Source organism: Sinocyclocheilus grahami, unplaced genomic scaffold (genome assembly GCF_001515645.1).
Source record: "Sinocyclocheilus grahami isolate Dianchi unplaced genomic scaffold, SAMN03320097.WGS_v1.1 scaffold352.1, whole genome shotgun sequence".
In the NCBI taxonomy this organism is placed as follows: domain Eukaryota; kingdom Metazoa; phylum Chordata; class Actinopteri; order Cypriniformes; family Cyprinidae; genus Sinocyclocheilus; species Sinocyclocheilus grahami.
The window spans coordinates 195,830-206,342 of NW_015505531.1; the positions used below are offsets into that span (position 1 = coordinate 195,830).

At 37.7% G+C, this 10,513-nt stretch overlaps 2 protein-coding genes across 2 annotated transcripts in view; both read left to right on the forward strand.

The window, feature by feature from the left end:
• The window catches only part of LOC107548642 (transmembrane protein 131-like), a 52,612-nt gene extending 47,364 nt beyond the window's left edge, over positions 1-5,248 (forward strand). The window contains exons 29-36 of the mRNA XM_016229413.1: positions 1,336-1,457; positions 1,553-1,705; positions 1,813-1,969; positions 2,785-2,900; positions 3,070-3,157; positions 3,247-3,350; positions 3,440-3,582; positions 4,224-5,248. Coding sequence (XP_016084899.1) covers positions 1,336-1,457; positions 1,553-1,705; positions 1,813-1,969; positions 2,785-2,900; positions 3,070-3,157; positions 3,247-3,350; positions 3,440-3,582; positions 4,224-4,481 — 1,141 coding nt within the window. The 3' untranslated portion in view covers positions 4,482-5,248. The remainder of the gene's footprint in view (positions 1-1,335; positions 1,458-1,552; positions 1,706-1,812; positions 1,970-2,784; positions 2,901-3,069; positions 3,158-3,246; positions 3,351-3,439; positions 3,583-4,223) is intronic.
• A 3,100-nt stretch (positions 5,249-8,348) lies between these two features.
• LOC107548643 (basic immunoglobulin-like variable motif-containing protein) overlaps positions 8,349-10,513 on the forward strand; it is a 10,969-nt gene continuing 8,804 nt past the window's right edge. The window contains exons 1-2 of the mRNA XM_016229414.1: positions 8,349-8,424; positions 9,564-10,141. Of these exons, the coding sequence (XP_016084900.1) occupies positions 9,670-10,141 (472 nt within the window). The 5' untranslated portion in view covers positions 8,349-8,424; positions 9,564-9,669. The remainder of the gene's footprint in view (positions 8,425-9,563; positions 10,142-10,513) is intronic.

Genomic DNA, 10,513 nt, shown 5'->3' on the forward strand with positions numbered 1-10,513 from the left:
ATTTGTTTTAAAATTTCAAGTTAGTTTTATTGTTTGACACTTTTAAATTTCACAAAGAAATGTGCAACATTTTGTTGGAGAAATAATAAAAGGACACCTTTTATTTATAATTTGTCTTAAATATAATTTTATCAAAAAGAAAAATTGTAAGAAAATTGTATTGTGAATCACATCGCGTTGTGAGTTGAGTGAATCGTTACATCCCTATATGCTGCTAGTCTTTGCTGTGGTATCAAAGAAGTATTCTGTTATTTAAATAAAGAACCATATATTTTTTTGCTCACCTGCAAAATGACCCGATCTGTTACTTAAAATCTGATATGACAATTCAATATGATCCGAGCCGTGAGATTTGTGATCCGTTGCACCCCTCCTCTTGACTTGACAGTGAAAAAAGCGATCACTGAAGTTTTTAATCATGCTGATTTGTCCGCAGTGAAGTTCAGCCGATGTCTTTTTTTTTTTATTCGGGCTACTTAAATTCATTTTGGGCTACCAAAATCTGAAGAATGTCTGCCCGAAGGTCCACCAGTGATTTTGTAATTTTGCGAGCCCTGGGTAGGATATGTCTGCATTGCCATGCGCCGTTCTGCTGGGAGCTATGCTTAGATTAATATTTAAATGTGTTGCACGGAATCCTCTCAATAATACAACAAACACACCACAATAATGACAGCAGTGAGAAAACAGCAGTTAGGAAAGCATCTGATCATAGGGATGTGGATATGTTTTCACCAGTTCCGCAATTCAGCTTTCCAGTCAAGTCCTATTTACTTATGATGCTTTAATAAAAATGGCTTCAAAACTGCTTCATAGTATTAAACAGGAGTCAGTGTCGCGAAGTTAAATTTCAATTTCAGGAATAAGAATTTTTATTACATCTTCAATTTCAACTATACAGTATCTTTCCAATGCATTCAGTGAAGAATACATTTTACATCAAATAAAGTGGAGCCCCAGAGCTCACCCACCTATTATGTAAACATCATGGACCAATGGCAGTTTGACGGAGTTCAACAGCAAAATAAGAGGCGGGACATTTACGCTGTTGAGCCCTTTCAAAATGCCAAATTGGACTCCAAATTAACTTAGTTTTGGACAGGTTTTGTTAAAAAAAAAACACAGCACACCCGTTCGTTCTTCGAGAGGGGTCTGAGATTATTTGAGTGACCCGAGGTGCCGCTAGTGAAACAGAAATGTAGTTTCCAGTGAATCATTCTAGAATGGTTAATCATCACTTTGCATCAGACTTACGTAGGTGATCTTCACCATCTCCATTATTAATTTATTTGAATCTTGAGTTTAATATCAGTGCCTTAATTTGTTTCTATACAGCTCTCTAGAACTCCCTTATGTCACTCCCCTGGAAAAACAGGATAAGCAGCGCAAGACCTTCACCAAAACCCTTGCCAATACAGGAATTCACAGTGTCCCCAAACCACGAGCTCTGAGCAAAAGTAAATGTCAGATTTCAACTTTTCCATCCAACATTTAAATCTCTGTTAACTCTAAAACCATTTTGAAACCACTTTTATTCTGTCTGCCCGAGTAGTCAGTGGGAAGATGAGTGATGACCGGCCATCTCCACTTGGAAAGTTTGTAGTCAATGGCTCCATGCAGGAACTGGGTCATAGCAGCGGATCAGATGGAGAGAAAGAGTCCCCGCCACCAGAATGGGATGATCCTCTCATCAAAACTGGCAGCCGTAAGCAATGAGTCTGGAAACATAAGCTGGACTCCATTATGAGTCAGTTTGTTACTTTATGTACTCCTATTTAAGTATCTAAATATTTGTGTCATATGTTTTATTAGCAGCCGACAGTCTTCAGCAGATATCTATGCAGACCATGCATGCAGACCCCTTCCTGAAAGGCCCCAGTTCAGTAATGCCCAGAACCTGTTCACCACCCCCGACCTCCCCTAGCCTGGTGCCTCGTGGAAGCTATGGCAGTGTGCCCCACACCAGCAGGTAACTTTAACGGGCGTGTGGACATTTGGGTAGGGGCCTAAAATAACACTTGGCAAGCGCCAAATATGAATATAAATTGGCTAGTACATGAAACGTTACGCGCCAGTTGGCCGGTAACAATTTTTTTCATTAATTCAAACATTCTAACATTAAGTCGCTTATAACATGCGTTTGAAACTGCAACATCTTTACCAAGCATCTTCCCAAATTTGTAATAAGTGTAAAGTTTTAATAAATCTGTCAACAAAAAAAGAAGCATTTCAAAAGATGTATCCCTGCTGTAGGGCTGAGCAAAAAAAATCGAATGCGATTTTCATGCACATCTCGTCAGTAAAGCCGCTTTACTGACTAGATGCGCATGAAAATCTCATTCGATTTTTTTGCACCGCCCTACCCTGCTGTTTTTTTTGCCAAAATAAAAGCACAGGTTTAACTTTTAAAATCAAAGAAGAAAATGCCATATATATTAGTATTTGTACTGTTAATACTTTACAGTTCAGTAGTGTTATAGTGATATTTCTTTGTATATTTCTTTGATATTAATTTGTATTTATTTAGAAGTAAATAAAATAATAATAATTGCAATTAGATGTGTTTTAAATTTTTTTTAATGAAATAATGCACACAGTTTCATGGCCATTAAAAATATTTATGGCCGGCGAGTTTTCTCAAGTCACTGGTCATTGGACAGTGTGGCAAAATGTTAGTTTTAGAACCTGCATTTGGGTTATAGGCATCAAGACATTTCCTGGTTTCATCATGTTTGTGCAGGAAATATATGAGTGACGTTTGTTTTTCTTGTATATTTGTTATAGCGAGGCTAATTTAAAGAAGGCTCCAGGGAATAAGCTCACCAAGTCAGCCTCTCTGCCTGGTCAAAATGGAAATCCAACTTTTGCAGCTGTAGCTGCTGGCTATGACAAAAGCCCTGGTGAGTTTGCCCGTTAAATAGAAAGATGATATGGATAAACTTATAGTGGTGCATGAACAGGAAAATTTAAGGTAATTACTGATCATCACCATTATTTTAACAACGATATTTATTTTTGCCACAGATTTACATGTAAATGTTATACAAGTGGTATGCTCTTGATTTACAGGTGGCAGTGGCTCAGCTAGTAAAGCTGACAGTCTGGGGAAGGTACCACTGTCTCACATGACATCAGTGGAGAGTGACGGATCTGACTGGTGCAGTGGCTTCATAATGAAACATCACAAAAGCTTTTTTCTTATCTGTTTTTACATGTATATTTACAATGCCACTATGCATATTTCAGCTCTGGACTGTGGAGCCCAATAGACACCACCAGCCCCCCCAGTTTTGGACCGGTTAATGCTTTCTCTGCTTTTGGACCCAACAACCCACTTAATCTTTCTGGAGGTATGCGAAATGTTCAAATAAAATGCAAAATTCAAATAGCATCAAATAGCATCCAGTGTATCCAATATTGTGGTTATTTTCTGTATTAGTTTTCAGAGGCATGACTGTTCCCAAGAGTTCAGAGCCCCAGCAGAGTTGGCCTGACTACACTCCAGTTTCCCCATCCATCTGGGATACTGAGCCTAGTAATTCCTGGGCTACCAGCACTGGATCTCCAGCAACTCCAACAACTGTAAGATATTTCTTCCTTGTCACATTCTCATGTCTCATCCAGATGGACACCTGAGATCCCGTTAACACTAAGATCATGGAGTATCTCAGAAATCACAGTGACACTGTTTTTTTTCCCCTAATATCAAGGTTATTTTCAGAGGAATCTTGAACCGTTACTCACTACTGTAAATGTTTGGGTCAGCAAACATATTTCTACATTCAAATACTTTTATTCAGCAAGGATGCGTCAAATTGATAAAGTGACAGTAAAGACATTTATAATGTTACAAAAGATTTCTATTTTAAATATATGCTGCTTTTCTGAACTTTCTATTCCATTGTAAAATATTCTACAAACATACACCTGTGACCTCACATCAGTATAGCGGTGTCTGTTTTGCTTGCAAACCGTTCTGCTAAACAATATTACAGTATTACTGTTTTGTATTTTTGATCAAATAAATGCAGCCTTGGTGAGAATAAGAGACTTCTCTCAAAAACAAAACATAAAAACCTTGCTGACTCCAAACTTTTGAACAGTAGTGTTTATATATAGCACTAAGCCAGATACTTAACATGTTTCAGATTACCCCTGACTGTATGTAAAGGTAGTTCTACAGGTTATGAGATGAACATCTTTCTCTTTCTGCCTGTCTTTAGTCCATTTTGGGGAGTGCGCACAGTCCTTGGTCCTTCAGCAGGTCCATCTGGTCCACTGGCAACGACTCCACCCTGCACTCCTTCAACCCTCCTACTTCCTCCGCTGTCCCTGACTTGGGCAGCCACACTGCACCACCCACACCTGCCCCCAACGACATAGGCCGCACCTACAACCCCTGGAGCATGGGTTGGTCTCCCTCACTCAATCGCTGGAATTCGGAGCCTTGGCCTAACAGCCCCGATAACAACGGCATCTGAGACAGAACAGCCCCACTGAGCAACAAAAAATGCAGTGGTTTCTAATCTTATTTTATTTTTCCTGGTTGAACAGTGTGTTGTACGCCAACATCATTTTAATGATTGGAAAAAATCATGAATTGTAATGGTACAAATGACCACTGGAAACCCAGTGTTGCATTTACAAGTCCCCCTCAAAATTCAGTCCTATTTATTTTAGTGGGGCATGATAAAAATGCCTTAAGTTCCATTTTAACTGACAAAGTGAACGAAAGATTGAAGACATTGGCTTAAAGCTATTGCCCTTGTAGGGGTGTTTTTCTTTACGATTTTAGAGATTCCCTGTTTTGAGTAATACTGCATTGTAATTAAAGTATATGGTCCAGTATTACTGTATTAAAATGCAAGATGCAGTGTTACTCAACCTTAAAATAAGCACTTTGCGTAAAACCCCACTCCTACAATGCTGTCATTTTGGTTTAAGATGATTGAATTCATTTTAGAGCATTTTCTGACCACACTTGTTGGTTGATTTAATGTTCGGAAAGATACAAGTGGTTGCTAAGACTACAATTACCACATTGATTTGAAACGCATTCAGGATTGAGATTTGATTTTTATTTTATTTTAATTGCCCTCTGCTTAAAGTGAAAAGCTTCATTTGCTGAAATGGGCTTTTAATTTGAGGGCGCTTAAAGAACCTGAAATGTGTTCTGTGCATCATTCATTTGTCACTTCAAGAGTGAACGTTTGGTCACACTGGTTGAAATAAACATATCAGGCTGGAATATTGACTTCTCATTTTATTTCTGGCTAAATTTAAACTTGATTGAAGGGATAGTTCATCCAATAATAAAAATGGTCATTTACTCACCCCATCTCATTCTAAACCTAGATTTTCAAAACACGAATGAGGATATTTCTGTCCACGCAATCAAAAGTTTGATGATTCAAACGGTGATAAAAACATTGTAAACCATCCATATAAATGAAGAAGTGTAATCGAATTCTTCTGAAAAGAGACCTGATCACTTTATATGATGAATAGATGATGATGGGTGGCTTTTACCCAAGATAATTTGTTTCTGCATGTGAACTCCCAGGTTGCGATGTGTGTTGAGCAGGTATATTCCTCCAAAACTACACAAGCTGATTCAGCTTCCATACTAAAATTAAACTCCGCAGATGGTGTTAGATTTCCCTTGCCTGGAAAATGAACAGTGGTCAGTGTGGGGAGATGAAGCTCTATGTAAAGCGTCCTGAATGGGGTACATGTCCTGACCTGTGCTGTTCTTGGCACTGCCTTGGTTTCTATGTAATACATAATCACTGATATAATAAGTGCAATTTGCTGCCACCCATTTAAGGTGGCCAGTTTTTATGCAGCAGCTCATTTTCTTACCTTCCATGTTACTACCCATAATGTACAGATCCTTGAGTTTCTGAGGGAGGGAGGGATCTAATCTAACAGCCAAAGCAAGTTAGTGAGTGGACCAAGAGCTATGAGCCATACCTGTGTACGAGTAAACAAACAGGGCTGTGCACGTGCATACTATTGTCAACCACAAGATGGCAGTACAAAATTCAGCAGGGAAACAAACATTCTAACCCAGTGGTTCTCAACCTTTTTGACTCCAAGGGCCCCCTGTTGTCAAATATTTGAATGCCTTCCAAGATATTTCTGACACTTCTGCATTAATAACAAAGCTGCTCATTTTCAAACTTTTTTTTGTTTTAATTTGTAGAAACTAGGAGTAGTAATATACTAAATGAACAAGATTAATAAAAAATGTTACATTTCATAATTCCAGAAGTTTCAATAACTAAATATTCTTCATGGTTTATACTATATTACCAATGTTGTTGGACTATGTCCTAGTTGTTTGTGATAACAGGGCTTTTCATTTACTGTATTCATTTTAGAACCCTAATCCTTAAATAACGGTTCTGATTGGTAAGGGAATGAATTAAAATAATAAATTTATATGATTTTTAGTTATTTTCTAAGAGAGTACTAAGATGTCTTTATATAATTTTCTCCTAAAAAAAAAAAAAAAAACTCAGAAAAAAGTGAGTCTGTAGTGCATCAAATTTATTTTTCTTTTTATAATTTTTTTTAAAATCAATATTGTAGAAATAAACAGGCTTATTAAATAGTTTTCTTACCTCTCCCTCACTAGTCTTATCATGGCATGAACAGCATGCTCTTTCTGTATCTGCCCTTTCCAAACCTCAGAGTTCTCCAGAGCATCTTCAAGTCCATCTGTGCCAAAGTGATCTTTAAATCCTGTCACAGGTCCGATTAGAGGACCAGCAGGCCCTTTAAAAACTAACACCGGAAGCCAGACACATTAAATGTACAAATGGCCGCACCTGCTCTTACAGGGAAATGAATAAATAAATGACCATGATATTTTTTCACACTTATCTCATTTTTAGTAATTCAAGCAAAGATTTCTAGCTTTTTATCTGATAAAGCAGTGTTTATGATCGCAGCACTGCTTTGTGTGCAGCCGTTTTCAGGGAACAGCAATATTTCTGACGTTCCAAACGCGCCTCCTACTGGCAGAGAATCAATTTGCATATTCAATAAGCCCATCTGCAGGTTTTATTTAGACCAATGCGAAAATTCACTCATATAACTTTGTTTTAAATGAATGTAATAATAATTTACACCTCTGACTCAATCTTAAAATGATTTAAAGCCTGAAATGTGAGGTTTTTAATTTTTTGTTTTTGTGAAAACCTGCATCTCAACTATAAATGTTTTTACAGTCATTTTACAGTTTAATATGTTACCACAGACATTACCCTACCCTGCTCATGCAGTATTATATTTTTATTTTTTAAATAATTTTTGCAGGTCTTAAAAAAGGTCTTAAACAATTTTAAATTGGATCTTAAAAGTCCAGACAGATGTGGCTTTGCACACTGCCAGCATCTAGAATGATTTTGATCAGCATTTTAGTGTTCATAGCAGAGGACACTTTCTCAAAGATTGTGTAGGCTCACACATGTACACCCCTCGAAAGCCTGAAACCACAGAGCCCCCCAACCCCCAATTTAACTCCTGTGTGTTTGTTATATATATATATACAGGTGCATCTCAATAAATTAGAATGTCGTGGAAAAGTTCATTTATTTCAGTAATTCAACTCAAATTGTGAAACTCGTGTATTAAATAAATTCAATGCACACAGACTGAAGTAGTTTAAGTCTTTGGTTCTTTTAATTGTGATGATTTTGGCTCACATTTAACAAAAACCCACCAATTCACTATCAACAAATTAGAATATGGTGACATACCAATCAGCTAATCAACTCAAAACACCTGCAAAGGTTTCCTGAGCCTTCAAAATGGCCTCTCAGTTTGGTTCACTAGGCTACACAATCACATTTTGGAGCACTTCATGTTTCCTTCTGCTGACCAGCTTTTTGAATATGCTGATTTCATTTTCCAGCAGGATTTGGCACCTGCCCACACTGCCAAAAGCACCAAAAGTTGGTTAAATGACCATGGTGTTGGTGTGCTTGACTGGCCAGCAAACTCACCAGACCTGAACCCCATAGAGAATCTATGGGGTATTGTCAAGAGGAAAATGAGAAACAAGAGACCAAAAAATGCAGATGAGCTGAAGGCCATATATATATATAATATTATTATTATTATTATTGAGATTAAGACTCTAACTATTAAGACTATATCTATAATTACAATACTGTCTGCCATAACATTACATGTTTTATACAGAAATTCTTATATATGTATGTGTGTGTGTGTGTGTGTGTGTGTGTGTGTGTAATATCGACCGTTTGAATCCGATGTAAGAAACCTTTCCATTTTTTGTGTCGTACAGCACCCCTGTGTTTGAGATTGGTAGAGCCCGTTGAAACACAGCTAGGCGATCCAACAGAGAGGTCGCGCAGCGCAGTATAATTCATTTATTCCTGCAGCATTGGCAAGGTAGGTGTAACTAGATTTACTCTTTTTGCATTGTTTTATTTATGGCTAAGTAAATATGAATAAATATTTGAATTAACGACGTTTCAGGTTCTTTCGAAGAACATTTTGATGGTTACACTGATGCTCCTTAGCTATTATTCATATGTCTGGATTATTTATATAGTGTCTTTGGTGGTTTAAACCTATATTGCGGCGATTTGTTTTATAATCTAGTCCTGAAATGTATTGTTGTCTTGCCTACCGACTGCCATCGATTGAATGACTTGAACAATGGTAGTGTCGACGATGAAGATGATGGTGTAGGTGGAATTCAATCCTGTGGCACGATGCTTTGATCGATTTAAACGATGAAACATAGTTGAAAGCTGCTGTCAGTGTCAGCTGTGACTGACCCATCATTTTCATCCAGCATTTCATCTATAGCCGTCTCTGGCCTAGTTTAGGACTATATAATCATAAATAACCATGGGGATGGAGTCAGCAGTGTCACACCACACTTTAGTTCACAAACATTCACCATACTTTTATTTTTGCAGGTGTGTGTTTTTGTTGACATGAATGATTGTAGTTATGTCAGATATTAGATCCATGAAAAAGGCTGAAATTCAAAGCAATCTTAAAATATTATTCCTATTTGGGGATCTCTTTGGCATAACCAACATGTAGGAATCAGATTTGTCATCACCCCGTCATGACTGCATCAAGAATAAATTTAACAAATTGTGTATTTTTGCACTTTGTGTAACCCTAAGATAATTACTGATGTACATGTCTCAGAAATTCATTCAAATATGTTTGATTACAAACAAATAAATAAATAGTGTACAATCACATGTATTCAGGTTTGGAAAGTACCGTTTAAAAATTTAGGGTTTGTTTATGTATTACTATTTCTGAACAAGGATGCATTAAATCAAAATTAAAAAGTGATAGTAAAGACATTCAATAAAAAAAATAAAGCATTCAAATAAATGCTCTTATTTGGAACTTTTTATTGATCAAAAACTCTTGAATATTAAACAGTTTCCACAAAAAAGAAAAACCTTATTATTGCTTTGATTTATTATTTAAGTTTATATTTTATACATTTCTTATATACAGTTTCTTACTATCTGTCTTTGTCTTGTTCTTAATTGTAGTCAGTGGATGAGATTCTTTCTTTGAGCTCTCTTCTTGGACTAAGTCATTACAGCTGGAGTACATCTGTAGGTTATTCTCTTAACCATCATCCCAGTTCTCCGTTCAATGCCTAACACTGGGGAAAGTGAAGGCGCCAAGGTATCTGCTAGGACTGATCAGGAGGCCCCATCACGGGCCCCGGCCAGAGAGGATGAGCGTGAGCGCAGCTTCCTGAGTCCGAGTACGCGTGATGCGCTGCGGGTACGACGGGCCTCCAGCGCAGAGCTCCAGCTTCCATGGACCTGCCCTGTAACACACTCCCGGGAGAAGTTCTACACCGTCTGCTCGGACTATGCGCTGCTCAACCGAGCCCGACCCATTATCACATCTGAAGATGCGCCACCGACCAATCCAGACACCACATCATTAGTCAAGACCAATGCTGCAACCCCTTCCCAGAGTCACTCAGGGGGAATAAGTATGTCTTTAGATGGGAACTGTGATATGGAGGTTGTGTCATCCAGCAACAAGCCTGTGCTGGCCTGGGAGATTGACACCTCTGATTTTGATGTGGTTTTAACACGGAAAGCCAGAACAAGTATGTCTTTCTAAAATGATTAAAGACATCTACATACTGTCAGCCGGGGTTTTCAAACTGCAGAGACAGATCGAAAAAATTGAGAGACAAAAAAAGATATATATATATATATATACAGTGGGTACGGAAAGTATTCTCAGCCCCTTAAATTTTTCACTCTTTGTTATATTGCAGCCATTTGCTGAAATCATTTAAGTTAATTTTTTTTCCTCATTAATGTACACACAACACCCCATATTGACAGAAAAACACAGAATTGTTGACATATCACATGGTATTCAGACCCTTTGCTGTGACACTCATATATTTAACTCAGGTGCTGTCCATTCCTTCTGATCATCCTTGAGATGGTTCTACACCTTCATTTGAGTC